The sequence below is a fragment of the Mirounga angustirostris genome, unplaced genomic scaffold (genome assembly GCF_029215605.1).
Source record: "Mirounga angustirostris isolate CCGP_5_RB_7025 unplaced genomic scaffold, mMirAng1.0.hap1 SCAF_2, whole genome shotgun sequence".
NCBI lineage: Eukaryota > Metazoa > Chordata > Mammalia > Carnivora > Phocidae > Mirounga > Mirounga angustirostris.
This window is the reverse complement of record NW_026991710.1, coordinates 76,785,591-76,810,889: the sequence shown is the minus strand read 5'-3', so window position 1 is coordinate 76,810,889 and position 25,299 is coordinate 76,785,591. Positions and strand designations below refer to the sequence as shown.

The following is a 25,299-nucleotide window of genomic DNA, read 5'->3' as shown; positions in this document are numbered from 1 at the left end:
TGTTAGATTTTAAGTGCTGAGGAGGAAAAATGAAGCAGGGAGGGAAGATAGGGAGACTGTGTATGGTGGTGGGGGAGTGGAATTTAAACAGGGTGGCCAGGGATACCCTGATATTTGAGTAAAGACGTAAAGGAGACAAATGTGAGCTACGCAAATATCCAGGGGAAGAGAATCCAGGCAAGGGAAACCGCAAATGCAAAGGGCCTGGTAAAGGTGCCTGGGGAGTCTGAGAAACAGCAAGGCCAGTATGCCTGGAGCAAAGGAAACAAGGGGGAAATTACCAAGTAATAAGGCAGAGAGATAATGAGGTGGTGGTGGGGTGAGGGTGACTGTGTAGGGCCTTTAGGCCATTGTAAGGATTCAGACTTCCACCAAAAGTGGAAGCATTATGGGGTTTCCAGCAAAAGAGTGACATGATCTCATTTATGTTTTATCAGGATTTACTCTAGCTACTGTGTGGAGAACAGACAGGTAAAAGGCAAGGGCAAAAGCAAAAAGGTTAATTAGTAAACAACTTCATTATCCCAGGTAAGAAATGATAGTGGCTTGGATCAGGGTAGTAGCAGTAGTACAAACAGGAAGAAAGGTTCAGATTCTGGGTATACTTAGAAATCAGAGTCAAAAGGATGTGCTGATAGATCACACGAGGTCTGGGCAATTTAGAGAATAGAGCTACCACTAACCAAGAAGAGGGAGACTGGGGAGGAGACGGTATGTTAGGCAGAATTCTAATATGGCCCTTAAGATACCTGCCTTCTGGTGTACATGGCCTGTATGATCCCCTCCTCTAGAGTGTGGGTGGAAACTGTGAAGACGATGGGACATCACTCCTGTAACTAGTTTACTTTAGGATTATGCAGATGTAATGTGAATTCCCCAATAAGTTGACATGGAGTTAATTAAAAGATTGTTGTTTAGGAGTATATTAATTGCCACATACTTGTGAATTTTCCAAGTCTTCTCCTCTTATGTATTTCTAAGTTCATGCCATTCTGGTCAGAGAACATACTCTCTATGACTTCAGTCCTTTTACATCTATTGAAACTTGTTTTATGGCTTAACATGTAGTCTATCCTGGAGAATGTTCCATGTGTGCTTGAGAAGAATTTATGCCCTTCTGTTGTTAGCTGGGATATTCTACAGATGTCTGTTGAGTCTAGTGCATAGTGTTGTTCAAGGCTTTTTGTTGATTTTCTGTGCAGTTGTTACATCTGTTCTTGAAACTAGGATACCAAAGTTTCCAACTATTATTGTTGAATTATTTATCATTGTTCCCTTCTATTCTGCCCGTTTTTGCTTTGTGTATTTTGGGGCTCTGTTATTAGGTGAATATATATTTATAATTGTTGTACCTTCTTAACGGATTGAACTTTTTATCATTATAAAATGTCCTTCTCTCTTTCAACACCTTTTTTCTTAACGGCTATTTTATCTACTATTAATACACATAGTCACTCCGGCTCTCTTTTGGTTACAATGTTTACATGGTGTATCTTTCTGTACACTTTTAGGTTCAATTTATTTGTGTCTTTTAACCTGAAGTGTCTGTTATAGGCAGCATATAGCCAGATCGTCATTTTATCTACTCTACAATTCTTTCAATTAGAATGTTTAATCTATTTACATTTAATGTAATTGCTGATAAGTTAGGAATTATGAGTGCCATTTTGTTATTTTTTTCTCTATGTCCTACATTTCTGTTGCCTTTCCTACATAAAAGAATGAAAAAAGAATCAAGGTCATCAGCTGACAGTCAAAATGGAAATAGGTTATTAGAGGCTTCAGGAGAAAAAAGAAGATATAAAGTGGCTTCTGGGAGAGTGGAAAAGTAAACATACTAGAGAAATAAAGCAGATTTTTGTCACTATTAAGAACACACCTGAGATTAACAGTCATGAATTTAAAGTGACACTGGTTAGTATGGTTGTGGGTTTCCTTCCAGTCACATCCACTTTCAGGTGTGGGCACAGAGTAAACCAAGAGCAGATTTTATCTGGCCTAGTGGTTTCAGTTAAAGTGAATATGACAAAATGAGTGATGGGCAATGGAATTGAGGATATATAAAGGATACTGACTAATGACTATGGAATTCAGACTAGATAAGAAGGGAAGTGAGGTTATTGGGACCCAAGGGACAGTAAAAAGGTATTTGGATCAATGAATTTGAGGTGTTGCGAGGCAGGGAGTGGTCAAAGGATTGCTGGAGTTGAAGTAATAGGGAGAGAGTGGAGATATATAGGTAGTGGTTCTTGAAATAGAGTGAGCTGTTTAGAAATGAGATTATGAAGGAAATGTAGTTAATGGTAAAGACGAGGTCTAGGATACGAATGAAAATTGGTGGCTTTAGTTAACTGGAGGGATCACTAAAGTAGAAGATGTCAGAGAACTGAGAGACCTGGATATTAGAAGGATCATATGATGAAATCACCAACATGGATTTCCATTATTAATATTATTTTCCTGAGGCAAGATTAATTTTTCAATTTTACAACTGTGACAATTTAGAACCCTATAGATACTCATGATTTTCCTAAGTACCATGATTCAGGACTCCTTACTATGGATATAAGGGCAATACATATATCTTTCATATATTACTGTGAGAGTATGATGTACCTCTCACAATGCTTAACATTATTACATTATGGTTATCTGTGCCAGGGCTTTGGGCTTTTCTATCAGATTATAAAATACATGAAAATTATCTCACAAGCTTATAAAGAATTAAATGGGAATTCAGATAAAATTCTTAGCACAACATTTGACAAATGCTAAGAACACATTAAACAATTACTATTATTATCCAAAACCAGGATCTTAATGGCACCATGATATTAGCTGCACATCTGTGTTCTTTCCAATTTTTCATTACAGTAAATCTGAAATATTGGTCTATATGTCTTGCTCATAAAACTTGTTCTGTGTCTTTGGTTGTTTCCTTAAATTCAGGGGCTAACATGTTACAAGAAACTTTCTATTTTCAAGTGAAATTTTAACCAAAAGGGAGATTAAATAAAACCTATTAACAAGGGAATGCTGAGAGACTGAAATGCATAGTGAAACAAGCAAAAACCTCTGCTGGCCTCTCCTTGGGGTAACTGAGATGGCCCTGTATGAGGAAAGTTTGAGAACCACTGGCAAGAAACAGACCAGTAATGTTAAAAATCTCTCTCTCACTGGAATAAACCACGGGTTGCCTCAACGTCATTGTTCTGGTGCTATCCTGCAGGCAATACAGAACAATAGCACTGTGGCTATTTCTTTTAAGCATACCATAGCTAAGAAGAAATTCAAGCACTATAAATCCTGTACTTTTTTCACAAAGATGTTAAGCTAAAAGTGAATGATTTAGTCAACTCCAGGTAATACAAGTGTTGAATCGATTTTAATGCCAGTAGATATAACAGTCAAGAAATAAACTAGAGTTTTCATAAACCCATTCTATGAGGGAGACTAAAATGTGGTTTTGGCTACATTAACCTGATTTTCTGTTTCCCTTTTATACCAGCACCCAGCTGTCAATCAATTCACGAGTGTAAGAGTCAAAGAAATGGTACTTCTATCATAAATAGATTGGAAATGTTCTAAAGCAAACTTAATCAAAGCCTCAGTATAATTTCTTATCCATCTATAAAAGTCCACTAACTAATCAAAGATGTCTATTTAGGCACAACATTCATAACTCTTTTCAAGGTTCAAATAAACCAAAAAATGTTAAGCATTACATCCAAATAAAACGTTAAGCTAGTTATAAGAGATAACTAGTTCGGTACTAACATTCAGTGATTAAGTTTTTTTAGGTTTTCCAAAAACAACGATATTGCTCAAAAAAATTAAAATAAACTTTTCCTTAGTTTGCTTTCACTTAAAAATTTTTGAAAATTTGAGATGCTTAGAATATATATATAATAAAACAATACAAATTATAAACAAATAATATAAATTATACTGTAGAAAATAAGAAATATAAATTATAAAATGATCCTAAACTTCCCAAAGTTGGCCATTACATACAATATTCTGTATTCGAAGTATCAAGTCTGCAACTGCAGCTTGTTTTTGAAACAGGTGTCCAAGCAAATGTCACTTGATCTTACGTGTCCTTTGGTAAGCGATACTGTCACTGAGGCCAAGAACAAGAATTATGCTTTCACAAGGTCTCTAAACTGACTACAGTTTATTCAAGCTACTTTAGCATTTGAGCACCAAGCAAATGTGCTATGTTAATTACTATTATATGATCTTGACATGAACTAATCCCTGTTCCCATTAACTTCCCTAGGTAAATGAAGTTTTAATGCTTAACTGAAAACAGTGATGGCATAATCCAGAGCAATATAAAATTTAACAGATGAGGGAACAGTAAGTGATGGCCATTCATCTTATTAACATAATATATATTTATTTCACATGGAATAGAGACTGCGCATTAAAATTACATCCTGGCCTAGCATTATAACTGAAGCCAAGGTAGGTAGGGAGGGGTAGGAATGTAATTCCTATTTAGAGCTTTGTCTTTTCTCCATACTAAGTTTTCCATATGCGTTGGTACTGATGATTATAGGATGTCACAGAATTTGATAATCATGCATCAACAAGTGATAGGATTTGACAGTTTGTTAGCCTATCCAGTAATTGCTTACAACAGCATACAAAGAGCACTGACTCCTGTCTCCATAAAGGGTGCTTTTATCCAGAATATAGCATCCCTAACTACCAGTCTAGGTAACCAAAGTAGCATAACTTATAGAAAAAATAAGTTAGAACTTATTTTTATTTTATTAACATTAATCTTAAAAATATAACAACTAAATACAGTTAGCAATTAAAAACATACTTTTATTTACTGGAACAAAGCAGTACCACTCTAGAGTCTATTAGTTTACATACTTCTGTAAGGTAGTAACCCTACAGTCCCACTGTTAGGAAAGTGACTCTAACCAAATTGATATTATGGCTTGAACAAGTGGGTCTAGAGTCATGCATGACCTGTTCAGGTACAATATTCACAAATGCCTTCTGTGTACTGGTTACTGTCTAGACTTGGGAAACCTCCACTGATTTTCTCCTTTTCCCCATAACGATTATTACTACTACCACTGCTACTGGCTAATTCTTTTTGTTTTTTGTTTTTTTTTAAATTTTATTATGTTATGGTAGTCACCATACAATACATCATTGGTTTTTGATGTGGTGATCCACGATCCATTGTTTTCGTATAACACCCAGTGCTCCATGCAGTATGTGCCGTCCTTAATACCCATCACCGGGCTAACCAATCCCCCCTCCCCCATCCCCTCTAGAACCCTGTTTGTTTCTCAGAGTCCATAGTCTCTCATGGTTAATTCTTATTAAGCAGGTACTCAATATGGAAAACACACTTAAGTGAAAAATAACAGCTTACAAAATATTGTTATTATAATTCCATTTCTGTAAAATAACACCGGTCCTTACATGTGTGTGTTTTAAAAGTGTGAACTCAAATATTCTTAGTGGTTATCTTGTAAGGTAGAATTATGTATGAATTTTTATTTTTGCTTTCTGTTTCACTATATTTTTGGAATGTTACAAATGAACGTTTAAAATAAAAAAGCGGTTTTATTTTTAATCATGTACTGTGTGCTGTGTCCTTGACACATTTATTATTTAATAGTGGTCAAGGAAAAGAGTATTTATATTTGGGTTTTAAATAAAGTATTGAGGCTTCTTGGGCTCCGTTTTAAGTATTAACTAGAAACATTATCCTAAGGAATAACGATGTAATAGAGTAGAGGAAATGCAGGTAAGTCCTAACCTTATTCAACTTTAGAGAAGCCACCGTTTCAACTATTTTAAAACAGGATAAATTAAAAACAAGGAGAGAGCCTGAGCAGTCATTTCAACCTACCATTTTTACTGCCAACAAGGCAACTCACAGAGGCAACAAGGTCCTGATGGTGGGATCACTGCAGTCAACATTCTTATCTATACCTCCTAACATCTTAAAAACCACTTATTAAGAAATGCTCAGAGGTTTATTAAGTGCCAGGATAGAGCACTCACTTAAGATCTCTGGGCCTTTTATCCCTCTTGGAACGTAAGAGACAATAAAACAGATTTGGATAAAAAATATTTTAAAAAAGTAGGTTACGACCTAATCTAAAATTGAAAGCATTTATGAATAGACCTGAAGGTAATTATATCTTCCAGTGCTTAGGTATTCAAAAATCCACTCTTCTTTCCTCTAGGGCTCAAAGTTCTTTATTTTATGTCACTAGTTATTTTTCATCTAAATGAAAAGTCCTCACTTTTACAATTTGTAAAAGAATTAAGTTCAGATAAATGATCTTCAGGGTCCCTTTGAGTCTTAAAATTTTATTAATCTCTGAAAGGCCACACTAATCGTTATTTTTTCTTAGTTCCGATAGAGAGAAAATTGGTATTTTTAGTTTTATTTCCACAGAGTCCAGAATTACTTTTCATTATAATAGATTCTAATAAGTATATATATTCAAATTTATCTACTTCAATAACTATTACACAGAAGAATAGCAAGAATATTTTCACTAATAAAATTTCAAATCTTTCAGAATATATGTAAAAAAAAAAAATCAACACTGGTACTAAGTATTTCAAGAAAATTTCAAAAACGAATAACCAACCTGATGACCTGGTTACAGTGGGCACACATTGGAGTTCTTTTCCCTGCTGGAATGTGCTCAGCTCTTTGCACTAAAGTGTCCTGGTCACCTGGCTGGGGCTGTCCCCTGGCTGAGTTGGCTGGTGCCGCTGCTCCTGACGAAGTTGCACTGTTTGAGATTCTTCCAGTGGAAAGCGCTAGGAGTTAAGACACAGAAGAATCAGCTTGAGAATAAGCCAAATATAAACTTTTTCTAATAATCAAATCAGAATATTACTTTTTAAAATAATCTATTGATTCGTTTACTCACTCACATTTACGGAGAGGTTATATATCAAACAGTGGACTGTGACTACAGAAATAAACAGAAAAGAAAATCAAGGATTACAGCACAGTGAAAGAGTTATGACAGATGAATGCATTCAAACAGTTATGAATGCATAGGGTGTTGTAGGAAAAGAAGAGTCGCCTCTGCTTCCAAGAGGAGATACAGTTAAGGTGAATATTGACAGCAAGGTAGTTCTAATCATCTAGACATCTCTGCTAACCATCAATAGATGTAACTCCAAATACATCAGAGGTGTATTAAAAATCTCAATGTGTTGAAGATAATAAAAATAAAAATGAACTCACTGTATTATCTCTCTTCCTCTATTCTCTAAGTAGACTGTGAAATCGGTCACCCAATCATATAAGGTAGCTACATAAGAACCATCCTAGGACCTTCCCTCCCTCACCTGTGGTTATAATGGGTCCTGCTGATTTTATATCACAAATACTTCTTGATTTTGCCCACTCATCTCCATTCTACAATACTGTCCTGGTTTAGGTCCTAACTGTCTCCCACCTTGCTAGTCGCCAAAATGTCTTATCCTTCTTAAATGTATCCTCCCAACTGCCACCTAGGACTAAAATCTTATCAGATCACAACTCTGCAGAAGCCACTTCAAGGATCTCCCTCTTCTCTGACCACTGAAAGTATTCCATGCTTTTCTAAGCACTGCATCCAGGTCCCTCCCGGGCTCTCTGTCTGCCCCACAGCAGCTCTCATCACTCTCTGCCTCTGTCTTCATGCTGCAGCAATACCAAATGCCTCACATTTTCTTGTGACTCTCTCTAGGCACCGGTTGTCTTTACTGTCATTCTCTCCCCTTCTTTCTATGTACTTAGTAAGATTCAGACCAGAAGTCAACTGCTCCAAAAGTTTTCCCTGAAGTACCTCTCCCCACTGCCCATGCTCCATAATCCAGAGTGAGTGTTCTCTCCCACGTTCCCATAATTTTCTGTGAATGACTTTATTACTGTTTCTGCTTCATATATCTGTGTCTTTTCTCCCCCAACTAAACAGTTAAGCTCCTTGAGGGCAGGAACTATGCCTTATTCTTCACCTTAGCAACTAATACAGTGTCTGGAATGAACAAATGAATAAATTAATGAACTGGAATCAATACATAAATGAGTGAATGCAAAATCTGTGAAGGACTGAAACCAACAGGAGGCCTGCTCCTTACCAACAGGCAACTACAATGTAGTAGAAAAGAAAAGGCATATGTTAAAAAGAGGTTTAAAAGGAACAACTTTTGTTTATAATAAACAATAATAATAACTAACTACGTGTGTGTATTGACAGGCTTCATATTATAGGTGTGGTTAGAATTGGAGAAGATTAATTAGGACAACTGAAAGGATAACTCCCCTTACCAGAATAAAGCCTGTTTGCAATGATGTGCAATTACAGATCCAGGAACCCAGCATTTATTAACACTTAGCACATCTACAGTGCTCGGTCTGGCACTTGAGCTGTGAAATGGCACTTTACAGACCAGCGAGCTTTACTATTGCCCTTGTTTCAAGTGACTCAGTGGGCTAGGAACATGTTTTCATTCCCTTATATTCACACTTTATCTTACAGAAATGGGAGAGAAAATCACTCTATACCCTCTCTTCCTTGTCACCTCATTTACTTGCATAACACAGCTTGCTCCTCTGTGGGTCTTCCATTTATATATCCCAACCCAACTTCCCTAAGAGCCACAGATATGCATTTTCAATGCCAAATTCTGTTCTTGTCTTTAAATTCAAGACATGCAAAATGGATTTCATCTTTTTGCACACATTCCCAGCTCTTCCTAAGAAGTCCTTCCTGTATGTTTGAATTCTCCCACTTAACTCAGGCACAACCCTCTGTCTCCTATGTGCCTGACAAACCCCGGACCCTAACAACTGTTCCACTGTAAATGTTCCCAAGGTCTGTCCCTCTTTTTAATCCAAACCCATGGGCTATCATGTGAGTCCCAGTCTTAAACCCCTCAAGTCTAGACAATCACAAGTCTCCTAACCAGTCTCTGTGCTACCAATCTCTTTTCAACCTATTCTGCTAGACTATTTTTTTTTTCAAATATACTACTTTAATCACGGTTTCTTGTTTATTCAGTCTTGAGAGTTCAGTCCCTCAAGGAGCTCACTCCAATCTTCTTTACGGCCTTGTCTTTTATGCTCATTCACATCCCGGTCATCATCATATTCTATTATACTTATTTAATATTTAACTTGAGCCATCACTATTTGAAGGCACTCTTGTCAAATCCTTATAACAGCTCTATGATTCAGGCAAGATTAGCATCATTTTTTTTAATTCTATCTGAGGCAAAGAATGGTTAAGAAACTGGCCCAAGGCCGTGAGACAAATAAAGGGCAATCCAGAATCCTGGCAGTCCGGCTCCAGAGTCTGTGTTCTTAGGCACTATGCTATAGTTTACTCACTGTCCCTTGAACATGCCAGGCCAGACCCTGCTTCTATGACCATCAGCCAGTGAAATGTCTCCTTCTCCAGTGCTACTCATAGTTTTCTCATTCTACAAGGCTCGTGCAAGTTCCATTTCCTGAGCTCCCCCCAACCCTGCTGCCCCATATTCCCTGACGATACAAGCTAGAAGTGTTCTCTTCCTCTTAACATTTGCAACACCCCTGCCTGTATAATTTATCAATATCTTGTAACATCTTTTCCTTCCTAAGTCAATGATAAACTCTTAAAGAAGGAGAAACTATATAATTCTTTCTACCCACTATCAGAAAACTGCCTCACAAATAGAAGGCAAAAAATTAGTATTTAATCAAGCAACTGAAAAACGGGAAGGTTCCAAATCACTTTCATTTTGCCTTTTTAGAGAACAATATTGAGATAGATATTTTTAAAATGTGGATTAGGTTCAGGATTTCAAACAGTGGGAAAGTTACCAATTGAAAAATCTGAAGATCAGACCTCAAAGAGAGTCTCAAAGATGAAACCCTTTCATCTACCATATGCCTTTATTTTATCACATTATCTATGCATAAGCCCTAAAGTACTGAGTCACTGAGACATTTTTAGCAATAAAAGAGTGTAGTAATTCTCCATCAGTCATTGTAAAATGGGACATAATCCATCTGGTCCATGCTTTGAGGAGAAGGTACATGGGGAACTAACTTATTTAACATGATAAGCCATTCTTAAACATGAAACATGTGACTGTGTCTTAAACACATATACTAAAGCTCTAAGCTCACTGCTGTTCCTTGCTTGGAAAAAGAAGTCTTGCTTTCTGTTACTGCCCCATTTTAACTGCTCTGGATAAGACAGAAATTCCCACACCTCTGTTTTGTTGCTGTGTTGCTAGTACATTGGCCCGCACACAAAGCTACACAAGCCCTATTAATTACCAAGCCCTGAACATTTCCAAGGCATAGTTATTTCCTGTATGAATAAAGTGATGTTTCATTTCTTCAGACTGAATTTGTCACCACTTTAGCCTAGGAATGGGCAACTTTTGCATCATCAAGTTCCAAGCCCCTGGCGTCTGCTCACTTGGCTTAATGGAGAGAGGGAGATGTAAGAAGGTGAGGTCTTGCTACAGGGAAGGCACCACAAAATGAGCCCCGTTTCCTTAATAATTCTGTAGAGAACTGCACTACTATGCAGAAAAAAACAATCTTCCATGGGTGGTACAGAGACCGAAATACCTCACATTTATTGAACCTGTAATAAAAACCACTTTTATGTAGAAAAAATATACATCTCTTTAGAGATAATAGTTTAAAGATGACAATCTACTTATTTCTAATAAAAACAATTATTTCTTTTAAGTTCTAATAGAGCTATTAAATAGGACCATTAAATTAGCCCCATTTCATAATCTATGAATCTAAGTCACAAAAAATGTAAGTGACTTACTCAAACTGAATAATGAATGAATCAGTAGTGTCACAATGAGAACATTAGGAAGAAGTTAGTTCTTGACTCAAGTTTTCCTTTTTAACTTAATCTTGAGCAGCTTCCATTAAATCTGGCATCTTTTGTGGCTAATCTCTACCCCACAGGGACCATGTTGGAAAATTAATTTTTATTCTTTTGTATAAAATACGGCACCATAAAATGCATCTAGAAATTTAAAGCCATTAGCTACTCTCTAAACCAATAGTGTTGGTGAGAATATCTTATTAACTTTGGAATGGTTATTTGTGAGTCATCTAAAGGTTTAGAATGACATATATTCATACCCATTTCATATTTTTGTTTTTCAGCATTACGACAGTCAAACTGAAGATTACAAAGACTATTATTAAATAAACATGAATTAGTATAAAAACCTAGCAGCATACTAGAATACTTTCTCAGTATATAATATGGAAAGTTATCAAATTAATCAAGCCACAATATGCTGAGTTGCTAGTTTTTCAAATAATTGTCATAGTGATATATTGGAGAATCCTAAAAAACAATACAATTTTAAAAAGCAAACAGATCCCTGACTTACTAAACATGAAATTTAACTTACAACAAAGAAATAAAGTCATCCCTTTTGGACTACAAACTATAAATTGGAAAAAGAATTTTAAAAAGTTGAGCCATATGCATTAATTTAGGTAGGACACCTACCTCCTGTTGTTAGGAAAATCTTTGTGAAATATCATTTGGAAAGATAAAGTGAAAATTCTTCATGCTAGAAAGATCTTAACTGCATTATTTCCCAAGCAGGTGATTCAGGTTTCCACTATTCAGGAGATTAGTTAACACAAGTTTTAGTCAATTTTATATAATTATAATAATATATGTGATATATGTAATAGTATATATTACTATATAGTATATACAGTAATTATGTACTATGTAATATTATAAAATAGTATAAGGAATTCAAAATTATCTAATTATTTACTGTATGCTTCAAAAATACCTCAGCTCACTAAAGGGCACTTTTTTATATAAATAGTTTTTGGAGAGAAAACAGAGATTAAGACCAATAGAACGCCTGGTAGCACAATGTGTGAATTCTCTGAAATCAGATGTTTTCTAACTGTATTAAGAATAAAGTGGGTTATTTGATATTTTTGCTTTCTATCCCTGCTCAGAAAAGGCTGTTAACTCTAACCCAGTACATTAAAAAAAAAAATAGTAGTGAAGATTATAATGTATACATTAAACACCTGGCCAGACTGTACTTGAATAGACATGAAATTCATCAGTTAATTCTTTGGGTTCAAGTCAAATTATTCAACTACCAATAAAATATTCTTATTACTGATACGTAATAGGTGAAAAAATCACTACATTAGGTCAAACCTTACTTGGAAACTTAACATACATCAATTGGGGCTGGGGGGGGGATAATATCCCAAAAGACAAACTAAAGTAACAATAGATGGAGCTAGCTATTTATCTTCTAAGGTAGGTTAAGATATAGTGCTTTTGAATTGCTGAACAAATCATTCAGTAAAAGAGCAAGTTTAGTGTTAGAAGATGAACTGCTCACAACAATATGAGAAATACGTAACCTGATGATTTCTTACCACCTCCAGAGTACATCCATCCTTGGTCCAAGCCACCAACATCTCTTGCTTGACTTACTGCAGTGACTGCCTAGAGATTTTGCTTCTACCCTTGCCAACAATACAGAGGCCAGAAAAACCTAAGTCAGACCTATGCTCAAAACCCACCAACAGCTCTCTTGTAACCAATGGTCCTATAGAATCTGATTCCTGCTACCTCTCTGACCTGATCTGCCACTCTCCCTTTGCCCATTATATGCAAGGCACACTAGATTCCTTACTGCTTCTCTAAATGGCCAGTATGCTTCTGATTCAGCACCTCTGTACTTTCTCTTCCCTCCTCCTGGTAATATTTCCCCTGACTATTTGCGTGGCTTGCTCCCTCATTTCCTTCACGTTCTCTGCTCAATTTAAAAATAACCAATTTTATTAATGTGTTTTTTCTTCAACATCCTATATGAAATAGCAACCCCCTACCACAAACCAGCATTCCCTATACTCCTTAACTGGTTTATCTTTCTCCACAGTACTCATCCCCATCTAACAAATTTTATATTCTTTTTATTGTTTTTTTTAATTCTCTATCTCCCCACACCTTGAGGCCAGGGACACTGTCTATTTTGTTCATTGAAATATCTCCAGCACCTAGAACAGACCCTGGCATATTGCTTAATAAATTCTTATTTAGAGAATGAATAACTCCAGTACCAAATTATCATCTTCCCATTAAAAGGAACCAGACTCCTTAAAGAAACTGCTAATTCTAGGATTGGGACAGAAAATAAACAGGGGAAGTCTAGAATATCTTGTCATATTAGAAAAGGAAGGAAGCTATCAAAGACTACTAGAGTTGTATCAAATGGACTTCGAAGAAGCAGATGAGACTGAGCATTAATAAGGATAATAACCATGGACTAAAATACTTCAAATATGTTTTACCCCACGAGCTCACAGTGACTCTGAAATTTAAAAACAAAAAAACAAAAAACCATTAGCATTAATCATCTGTAGAGGATGCTAAGGAAACAATTATTTTAAAAATCAGTAAAATTTAATAAAGAAAAAGAATCAAGCTTTAACAATTTATCAGTTTATAACTGATATGTTTCATTTATATGCCATTCACTCCCCTGCCATTTCTGAACTATTTTGAAGAAAATTCAAGATCTATTACTTAATCCTTAATATTTCAATATCATCTCTAAAAGAACACTTTTTACAAACCTAACCATGATTCCATTATCACATCTAAAATAAAACAAAATTTTCCTTAACATCAAATAACCAATTTTCAATTTTTCCTGACTAACCCCTGTATTAGTATTCTATTGTTGTTTATTGGCTTAACCACAACACAAGCGTATTGCTTTATAGTTCTCCTACACAGATATTACTGAGCCAAAATCAAGGTGTTGGCAGGGCTGTTTCTTTCTGGAGGCTCTAGGGGAAATTCACTTCCTTGCCTTTTCCAGCTTCTAGAGGCTACCCAAATTCTATGGTTCATGGCCCTCTTCTGCCACCTCAAAGCCAGCACCAAGCTCTCATACTGCATTACTTTATTCCCCGCTCTCTTCTGCTTCCCTCTTCTAAATCTAAAGATCCTTGTGATTATGCTGGGCTCCCCAGGATAATGCAGGATAATATCCCCATTTTAAGGTCAGTTGATAGCATTCGTAATCCCATCTTCATCCTTAGCTCACCCCTGTGACATGTAATATAACATATTCATTGAGTTCTGGGTATAAGGCATGACCATCTTTGGTGGGTGGGCATTATTCTGCCTACTACATACATCCCAACCCAGTATTAATGAGGATCCAAATAAGGTCCACTTGTTATATTTGGTTATATGCCTCTAAAATTGCTTTAGTTTATAATCCCTTTCATCTCCCCACCCTTTTCAATATACATGTAGAAGAAACCAAGTCTCTAGTTATATATGTGTGTGTATTTGAACTTTTTTCTATAGTAAAAACTTAAATATTTTACACATACTAAACTGAATTGTTTCATCTTTATAACACTATAAGGCATTAATATTACTATTTAATAGATCAAGATTATAAAGCTCAGAAAGGATAAGTGACTTGACCAAGGACATGTAGAGCTATAAAATGAGGCAAATGTTCTTTGAAACATATTATGTACCAAATAATTTTCTAGTCGTTACCACCCTGAAAAAGAGAGACATAATTTCTGCTCTCATGAAGTTTAAAGAAAGTTACAGACCAGTAAACAGTCAATTATGTTATAGTGGGATAAGTGCCAGAATGATGGAAAGATAATGAGTAATTATAGATCTTCATTCAGTCAAGTATACACTGAGAGCCTAACAACGTGACAGGCACTGTCTTATGTATGGGTACACAGCAGGGGGCAAAACGTGAATAATCCTTGTCCTCACGGAGATCATAGCTTTTTTGCCCCCATTTTTTTTTTAGTTGGAGGTGCTTGTGGTTCATCTAAGTACCAATAGTCTATTGAATATATGAACTCAGGAAAAAGATCTGAGCTAGAAGAATTGATTCAAGAGTCATTAGCATATTGATGACATTTGAGGCTGTGGGAGTTAATGAGATTGTTCAGGGAAAGTGAGAATGAAAACAGAAGAGCTCCTAAGGGTAAGGCAAATAATATAAATACTTTGGGAACACAGAGAGAGGTAGAAGAAAAACCAGGAGAGTGCATGATGTAAGCCAAAGGAAGAGAGGGGAGAATTTGGGATTCAAAACCATTTCTGTCTGACTCCAAAGCCTATGTCCCTATGCATTCATTCATCAAATATTTATCATTTGCCCAGGGTGTCAAACTCTTTGCAAATCACTGCAATGACCTAGGAAAATATGAAGGCAGATCTCCTCAAATGTGGTCTAAAACCTGGAAGTTCTCATTTCTGGATCAGTTTAGAAGGAGACGATAGTGATAACTGAGATGATTAATTTCTGCTATTTTAATTTCCTTAATGAGCCTGCCAGGATAAATTTAGGAATAATGTATGAAAGCACTGTTTTTTATTTGCCCTGGTATGCCTAACAGCTTAGATTATCACTTTTAAGCCCTTCATGTATTCTTTAAAAGATGAGTTTCCTACAGAGATCTAACTTTCTTTTCCTAACCCTAGCTGCCCATACTTTTCAGCCATTATAATTAATGGCTGTAAAGTTCTTGAAATAAAACATATGGATAAAAGGCTAGATTCTTGATGTTTTGAGAAAGAGATATACATTTAAGAAGATGCACATAACTGCTTCAGGAGGGAAAATGAAATTATAGAGTACTTTTGCTAATGACAAATAGGCTTGAGCATCTGAATGTTAAATTCATTTTTTGTTGTACAAACTCTACATCATTGTGGCATACTTCAACTACTACATTTGAATTAAGATAAAGCAGCAGAGAAAGTTATGCCAATAAATCTAGGTATAACCATAAAATATTTTTCTAAATCCCATAATATTTCATTCTTACTAAGTCAGAAATAAGGCTGATATCAAGAATCCTAATGCTCCCTCCCCAAAAGGAAAAAGACAAATGTTTACAGACTCAACAAGACAGAAGTCATATGTGAGGTTTTATGGTGTGAAAAACAACTGGCTCAAATGCAAGGGGTATTCCAGTTATAAACACTGAAGCTAATGTTGTACTCATATAAATAACTGGTCTACATCAAAGTGACATTCTGGCACTCCTGGGAAGATAAAGGACTGTAATTCAACATCTCAGAGAATTTGTTCACAAAGGTATGGTAGAAATTTTACACATACTAAATCGGGTAGCAATGATGGCAACACACTCGCATATTATCATGTACAGCAAGTGCTTTCTTCTCTGCCCCTCCGCCAACCATCTCAAACAGATGGTGGCCAAGAGAAGCACAGAATCTGCGCATTTTGTCTGTCAAGCTCCTTATGTTGAAAGCATAAGCAACAGTCTACTCTTCATTATCCAGGCATGAAATCATATCCAGTACAAATAGGAAAGGTTTAAAGTTAAGCCAAGATCTAGGATCAGAGGAAAGTACATTCTAGAGAGGTTTGTGCAAATTTTATTAAATGGAATCAAGGATTTTTTTATTCAATGATTAAAAGCAAAATGGACAGATTAAACTATTATCAGTTCTCTAAGCAGTGGAGAATGCTGGTATGTATGCCATAAAGAATTGGAACAGGTGCGCCCAAGGCTAAGTATCAAATATTTCTGCAACTTCAGGAGGTTAGTTTCTTCCATTAGCAGCCAGCCTTTCAACTCTAAAAACCCAGATTAAACTGGATCTAGACTGTCTTAATTAAAGTGAGCATGGGGACTTGGATTAGGTTCAGTTCTCTTCTTTCTTAATCTGTTGCATCACATGTCATTAAAATTTGGGATATATGCACTTGCCTTTTTCTCCCAACTAGCTGACCTTACACAGAAAACTTCCGTTTGATTAGAGTTACAAGCAAAAGAAACCCAGTGTGTACCCTGCAGATAAAGATATGAGATCTTAAAATATCTGGCTTTGCCATGATTCAATTAGAAATCAACACTTTGGGCGCCTGGGTGGCTCAGTTGGTTAAGCGACTGCCTTCGGCTCAGGTCATGATCCTGGAGTCCCTGGATCGAGTCCCACATCAGGCTCCCTGCTCGGCAGGGAGTCTGCTTCTCCCTCTGACCCTCCCCCCTCTTATGTGCTCTCTCTCATTCTCTCTCTCTCAAATAAATAAATAAAATCTTAAAAAAAAAAAAGAAATCAACACTTTATTTATCAGTTATATATAGAATTTTCTAACTAATCTCAATAGCACTGTTACAATTTCTAATTTTACAATGGGGAGACAAATCCTGCTCTAACTGTGGGTGGTCAATGTGTTTCATGTTTAAGAAAAGGCAGGGGGAAGGGAGGGAAAGAGGAGAAGGAGTAATAAAGAAAAAGAAACAAAAAATAAAAATTCAGATAAATTATTAAAAAAAAAAAAAAAATCCAAGGCATCATTCACAACCTCAAGAATACTAAGAAGGATCACTGGTGAACTCATACAGAATCTAAGCTAAGAATTTATTTAAAATATTAAATTTGTAAAATCTTGCTCATATTTGGATGAGAAAACTGCAAAGAACATATATTAAAATTAGTTATACTCACAATATACCTAGATTTTGACATATCTTATCTCCAAAGTAACATGAAACCCAAATGGGCTTTTACCATCTTCCCACCAATTTTCATCTATTTATATTAATGAGAAAGCAGTCTAGTCTCAGAAATAAAGGAGAAAAGATACCTCAGGTTTGAGTTGCTCATAAAAATAGAATTCTTTTAATGTAGGAAAAAAAACCAAAACCCTGAAGCAGAAAGAGGAATAAAATTTAAGGAGCATTCCCCATGTCAAATAATATCAACAATGTCTCTCATGACGAATACATGTTACGGGAAAACTGAAAACTTGGGATACTCCTTACATTTCTCTTACTACTACCACTAATTCTCTAAGATAGTTCTCTCAATTAAAGCCATTAGATCTCTGAAATAAATGACACTTTATTATCATTATCCAAAGTTATGTTTGAATTTCACATCTTTTAAAAGCAGAGAACAACGCTCAGCTACTTTATGCCGGAGGAAGCAATACATCTAGCATAATGATAATGTTAAGATAACACTTGGGCTCCTCGTTCTGCTAATTTCTAGCTCCATGAACGCAGAAATGTTTATGTTTCCTCACCTGTAAAACAGCAACTACCTCAAAATGTGGTAGGCTTAAATGAGGTGGCATAAGTAAAATGTTTACATACATTTCCTTGAATGTGTAAGAAATGCTTCACAGATGTCAATTATTATTACACTCTAACATAAGATCTTATGTGGTTAAGGGGTGCCTGGGTGGCTCAGTCGTTAAGCGTCTGCCTTTGGCTCAGGTCATGATCCCAGGATCCTCGGATCAAGCCCCGCATTGGGCTCCCTGCTCAGTGGGAAGCCTGCTTCTCTCTCTCCCACTCTCCTTGCTTGTGTTCCCTCTCTAGCTGTCTCTCTGTCAAATAAATAAATAAAATCTTTAAAAAAAAAAAAAAGATCTTATGTGGTTAAAAAAATAAAGTATCAACTCATTCAATAACTACTTAGAAAGCGCACACAAAATTTAGATCTAGAACTCTTGGATGAAAGATACCCCCAAGAATAAGATACCTGCCCCAAAGAGTTTATCTTCTCACAGGTGATGTTCACAAACAAACAGGCAACAGAGTGCCTTCAGATTAGTGTTATCAAGGGTGCTCGAGACACCAAGGAACGTTTGCATCTACTATACAGATTTATCAAGCATAATTTTTCTTATTTCTATGATTTAAACCTAGGTTTGGCAATTTTTTTCCATAAATGGCCAGAGAGTAAATATTTTAGGTTTTGTGGGACATATAGTTTATGTTGCAACTACTCAACTTTGCCATTGCAGTATGAATGGAGCCACAGACATCATGCAACAAATGTAAATAAAGGAGCATAGCAGTGCTCCAATAAAACTTTATTTACAAAAACAGGTGGTGGGCCATATGTGACCAAGGGCCATAGTCTGCCAACCCCTGGTTTAAACCATATGCATCTATTAATAAGAAATAATAATTCTTTATGAAAATCACATATGAATAAGTCCAGGTATCTTCCCTTAGAATAGATTTAATATTTTAATCTTAGGATGAAACAAAAATGGGGAGAAAGAAGAGCTTTCACAACTGTGCTCTTGCATCAGCACTGGAAAGCTTCCAACACAGAAACAAATACCAGTTTAGGGGAAAAAAAAAAAAGAAGATAACTAATGGTTCTTGCTTTTATTTTTTCCTGGGAATCATGATTCTAAGCCAAAATCTATTTGTTATAAGCCAAAAGACAAAGCATAGGTACATGCTTCACACCACAGTTTTGACAATGGACAGCTCCAGTCCGGCCTTTACGGCAAGTGGGCTGTTTAGTTTAATGATGTCAAAATGCAGGGGAGCAGATGGTAGTAAAACATTATTAGAAGAGATGAAACATATGCAACTGGTAGCAGTTTGCTTATTCATATAAAAATGTAAAAATGGAACCAATAAATCTATCCATCTTAGCTAACCAAATCTAGTTATCTCGATTTATTACTGTAACGTAAAGCCTACAATGAAATTTGGGATGGTTGTAGAAACTGTAATTTCCTTTCTCACCCCTATCTTCTTTAGACTTCAAATAAAAGATAGAATTTATATCCACTTATAACTGAGATGCACATCATTCAATCTTTGATCTAATCAGATCTCATAAATACATCTGAGTCTTCCTTGGGGAAAAAAAAAAAGAATACATCAGACCTCTCCAAAGCTCTGTCCATTATGAATAAATAAGCTTTTCTTTATTGCTAAAATGCAGCACACAGCAGAGGCAGGGTACAGTAAGGGTCATGTTAACTAGAATCTTAGTTAAATTTTAAAAATGGAGTTCAGATGCAAAGAAAATGTTACTTAAAGCAGACCTTAGTAGCTGCTAGTCACCTGGTTTATCCTCCCTATGCAAAGCAAGACTCCTTTCTTCAGGGAGGATTTAGTCCTCCTTAAATATAGTAATTGATATTATCTTGTGACACAAGAAAATGCACTACTTAGTCAAAATAATGGATTCAACTTAGTTCTGAAGAACTTTGGCTTCTCTCAGGCTCTGTTGCCTCACTGGGAAAATGATGCCCATTTAAAATTTTAATGACATTGTCTTACTGTACACTGAATAAAAATATATTTAAAAACTTAAAATATTATAAAAATAATAATTATTATTAATCAATGATACCCACAATTTTACGATTAAGCAAGGATTTTCTGCTTCCTACAAGACTACCCATTATATTCCTGAGTTCTCAATGCCCAAATGGGGACGGTGAGTATTCCCCAAGACCAGATGCAACAGAAGCCAAAATTAAAACTAAATATTCATTTTGAAAAGGTTGTGACTTTTTCCCTTTTTCATTTGACCAAAAGAAATTTACTATGTCCCTAAAAGACTTTCAAATGATCCTAACTTTCCTATTTACAGCTTACTTACACTGTGTTCTTCAAAACATAATTCATATTTTTAAGAAGAATCAGCAATTTTTATAAATCTCATTGTAAATTAAGAGCCCTTGCCTCTACTATATATATTAAAAACTGTTTCAAAAAGAAAAAAGAAATAAAAGAATATATATGTGTATACACACACACACACGTATCACATATAATCTGATACATTTGTTCAATAGGAGTATCAAGTATTACAAAATATTACAAATATTAAATAAAATACTGCTAGTGTATTGAGTATGTTACCATCAATTAAACACCTTTTCTTTCATCAACAGAATGTCCGTCTCCATGGATACATTTAACAATAAAGGTAAAAAAAGAAATCCAATAATTTTTTGCCAACATCAGGGGACATAAAAATAAACAGGGAGTTGTGTGTACATATAATAAATGACAGCACTGAGGTAGCATTATTCTAACAAGCTGTAAAAGATGCTAATGAAAATGGCAAAAGGAAAAATTTCAGCACATCTAGACAATACTAACTACTGTAAAAGAAAACACAACAGAGCTTTTTATTTTCAATGGATTTATGAAATAGTCACAGTTTTCTACAGAAAACAGTGATTACAATATTAGCTAATATTACATACCTAAATGATTTTCTGAGTAAGAAATTATGTTATTTATTAAATATTTAACATAATGTTAATGCAATTAAGTATCATCACAAATGCTCTTAAAAGGTACCTATTTTGAAAATGGGGAGGAGAAAAATCCTCTAATTAATGAAAAAAAATTTTAAGCATATCTATCAACTTAAAGCTTTCTGAATTATATATATGTGTGTGTGGGTATACACACATATGTATATATACATACATATACAACATGAGTAATTTAATTTTTAATTTTTGGCTGTTAGGGCTCTATAGAATTTTTCTTCTTTTGTCTTGTAAGAAACCCCTTTTCCACCTCACAATGCTTATTTCCATGACAGCATGTAACACAAATCCTTCCGGCGAAGGCAAGGAATGCGATGCCAAAGCCACCAATCTCAAAATTCCAACTATAAAAAATTGGGAAAAAGTCAACATTTAGAAAATGATGATTTAGGCGAAATTAACATATTGCTTATGGAGATGCTGCACAAATAGACTATAAAAGTATGTTATGTTATAAAAGTAAACTTTAACTTATTTCTCAAATATAATACAAGATGCAACCCACTCATTTATATTTTGTAACTAGACGTATTACATTAAAAAAAAACCTAGACAGGGCGCTTGGGTGGCTCAGTTGGTTAAGCGCCTGCCTTTGGCTCAGGTCATGATCTCGAGGTCCTGGGATCGAGCTCCACGTCGGGCTCCCAGCTCCTTGGGGAGTCTGCTTCTTCCTCTCCCTCTGCCTCTCCCCGCCACTTGTGCTCTCTCTCTCTCAAATGGATATATAAAATCTTAAAAAAAAAAAACCTAGACATATTCAACCAATTTTCTGTTCCATAATCTGACCTACTTAAAACCAAGTATAGTTTCTCCAAGCCAAATACAATCCCTCCCAGTGTTTTAGTAGAGGATAAATAAATGCTCTCTAGGGAGTAAAGCTCCCTGGAAGAGCAATGTTAGAACTTGCCTCCCAGTCATGTTGAAGTGTGAAGCTGCATTCTCTTGTCCTTAGAATTCTCTCCATTCCCATGGCCATTGCCCAGGGCAATTACCACCGTCACTATCGTGGATTTCCTCAGTCACCTCTTAATTCAGTCTCCAGTACTCCAATCTTAATCTCTACACTGAGGTCATAATATTTTAAAAACATTAACACTATAATGATCTTTTAATAATCCAAACCTGATTGTCACTTTCCAGTTTACAGATTTGTTAAGGGCTTCCTTTCTGTTTCAATCCACTCTTACTTTCAAAGTCCTCTTCTGACCAGGCCCCCATTAACCTATCCAACTTTCTCTCTGGCCACTATATAGTCCTCAACATACTGAACAACTTGCTCCTCTTCCAAGAAGCCAAGTTCTCCGAGAGCATTTGTATCTGTTGTTCCCTCTCCAACTTGGCCTCTTCCTAAAAATATTCACGGGGCACTGGCTACATATGATTTGACTGTAGGCACAAATATTAACACTTTATTCCTGCATAAAGTATGACTCCACTATAAACTCTAGTATAAACAAATATTCTATCTCAAGATTGTATCATTGGGACTTTATTGGTCTCTTTCTTTCCGTTGATGCAGACCTCCCTGTCTTCTGACCTGGCCCTTGTAATCCAACTTAACTCTTTGCACCTCTTTTTGCTGATTTCTGTTATTTACTGGTGCTTTAATTTGCATCCATGTTAATTTGTCCACATTGACAAAATGAGTGGCTCTCCCTAGTATTTCCTCTGCATTCTACTGCTTGGTTCCTTATAGGCCATATATTCCCATATTTTTTAAGAAAAAAATTCCTACCACTGGCCTTCATATCTATTACTATTTTTTTAATTACTGGAAATAAATAATATGGTACTAGTCATAGTACTGCTGATGTTCACAACTTTTAAGTCTTAGGGAAGTTTAATGCTTCAAGGAGAGTGGAGTCCTCTGCTCCCTAAGCAATATGTGTAGTTTTTTATTTTTTTTTTAAAGATTTTATTTATTGATCTGACAGAGAGAGACACAGCAAGAGAGGGAACACAAGCAGGGGGAGTGGGAGACGGAGAAGCAGGCTTCCTGCCAAGCAGGGAGCCTGATGCGGGGCTCGATCCCAGGACCCTGGGACCATGACCTGAGCCGAAGGCAGACGCTTAACGACTGAGCCACCCAGGCGCCCACAATATGTGTAGTTTTTAATGGCAGCCTTTGGCAGACAGCACATCCACATTTGTTTAATGACTGTTGTGGGAATTTCAAGTCTGGTAGGAGGAACGAACAATGTCTTGTGAATTCCTCAAATCATATGAAGATGTCCAAAATATAACAAACTGACCTATCCACCCACTCATTTACTCAACCACTGTTACTGACTGAAGGACTATAAACTGTGCCAGGTATTGTTTAGGTAGTGTAAAACAAAGATTAATAAGACTTGGTCCCTGTCCTTAAGAGGATCTAAAAACAGCGGTAAAAGACACATAGGTAAATAATGACAATGAATACGATGAATGCTATAATAAAGCCATCATCAACATTTGTAGGAACACAGAGAAAGAATAGCCAATAATTTAGAGGGCTCAAGAAAGGTTCACAAAGGAGATAACATCTGGTCTTGAAGAGTGAATAGAAATTTTCAGGGGGAGAAGGGTGGAAAAGCATTTCAAATAAAAGCAGCAGCTTTACAAAGCACAGAGGTGTGTGCCCAAAGAATGGTATGAACTCTTGAACTTTAGTGTGATGGGACTGCAGAGAACATGAAGAACTATATTACAAAATAGGTTTGAGAAGGAGGTTGGCACAAGGTAATAAAGGGCACATAAGCTCTGCAAAGAAGCCAAACATTTAATGTGTGGGAAGCAGAGAGCCCAAAACATTTTCAAGCAGAGAAGTCACATGAGAACTATTCTGCTGGATGTTAACAGTGTGAGCTCTTAATGCTATCACTAAAAGGAATAGAGAGGTAAAAGCTTAACCTTTCTTGAGTACCATCTATATACCACACACTTCAATATATGTTACATCATTTGTGTGTATGCATACACACTCACTTATATAAATACATACAAAACAACGTTAATAGGGGACTTTTTTAGACCCTTATCTTAACAGATAAAAAAACTGAAGGCTCAAATGTTCCATTTAGGGAACATCTCTGGCCTTCTGAAATTCATGCCCGATAGGGCAGGCACTCTTATTCTTCAGAGCCACCACCTGTCAGCAAAGCTGGTTAGATGAACAATAGGCCTGGTCCAGCAAAGCACTAATTATATTCTAATGAATTAGTCATTCTCATTTTGTATATAATTAAACTCAAGTTAGAAAACTGATGTGCTTCTGACATTTAATGGCTCTTCATGACTTTTAAGACTGGATTTGTGAAGAACATCTGACTAGATCTGGTAAGATAGAAATATTTTATATCTGCATCAAATGAACGAAACTTATACAATCTGGAATCCATAACCGAAAGAGAATCTAGGGAAAACATTACACAGCAAATAGATCGCCTACTTAAACACAGGAACTTACTTGTAACTTATACCATAAAACATCTATCTAACTACTTATTACATACAATATTACGATTTTAAGCATTAAAAAATCTACTAAGCATACAAATATAGTGAATTAAAATATAATTTTAAAAAGGTACAAATCCCCAATTCTTAAAACTAACATGAATGTCACCTTTTATGTATCATTCTAGATCAAGTCAACATTTCTGAAGGTACTACTACATCTAAATTATTAAAGTATTAAAGGCACAGGGCAAATAGAAAGTAGTATTGCTAACTTACATAAAACTCAAGCTTGGATTCTTCTTTTGTATCTTTTTTTTTTTTTCTCATTAAACTTTTGTTTTAATGGGTCTCAAAACTCTGTGACAGATTTTTGGTCAATTTGTTTCCATTAAAAAGTACTGATTTTAAAAACTAGTAACTTAAAACTGCCACACACACACACACAAAGAACCAATGGTCCACAAAACATTCTCCTTTCCTTCTGAAGGTTTTACGATGCATTGTTATCATTAACCAGTCTTTTACTATTAAACTTAAATGGCCAATTGACACAAACAGTTCTGAGACTGTTCTTCCACCACTGATTAAGACTGGGGTGGCAGGTATTGGGGATAATATTCATTTAGCCTTCTAAGCTTTCTTAATACTTTCATGCAGTCTATGAACTTTTCAACATCTTGTGTCAGATAATAGTTAGGTCTTTGCCAGCTA

At 35.8% G+C, this 25,299-nt stretch overlaps 1 protein-coding gene across 9 annotated transcripts in view; it reads right to left on the bottom strand.

Moving 5' to 3' along the window:
• Positions 1 to 25,299, bottom strand: part of PDLIM5 (PDZ and LIM domain 5) — a 202,853-nt gene that overhangs the window by 18,405 nt on the left and 159,149 nt on the right. For all 9 annotated transcript variants that reach the window (XM_064584820.1, XM_054508801.2, XM_064584817.1 and 6 more), the window contains one exon: positions 6,642 to 6,816. In XM_064584820.1, coding sequence (XP_064440890.1) covers positions 6,642 to 6,816 — 175 coding nt within the window. The remainder of the gene's footprint in view (positions 1 to 6,641; positions 6,817 to 25,299) is intronic.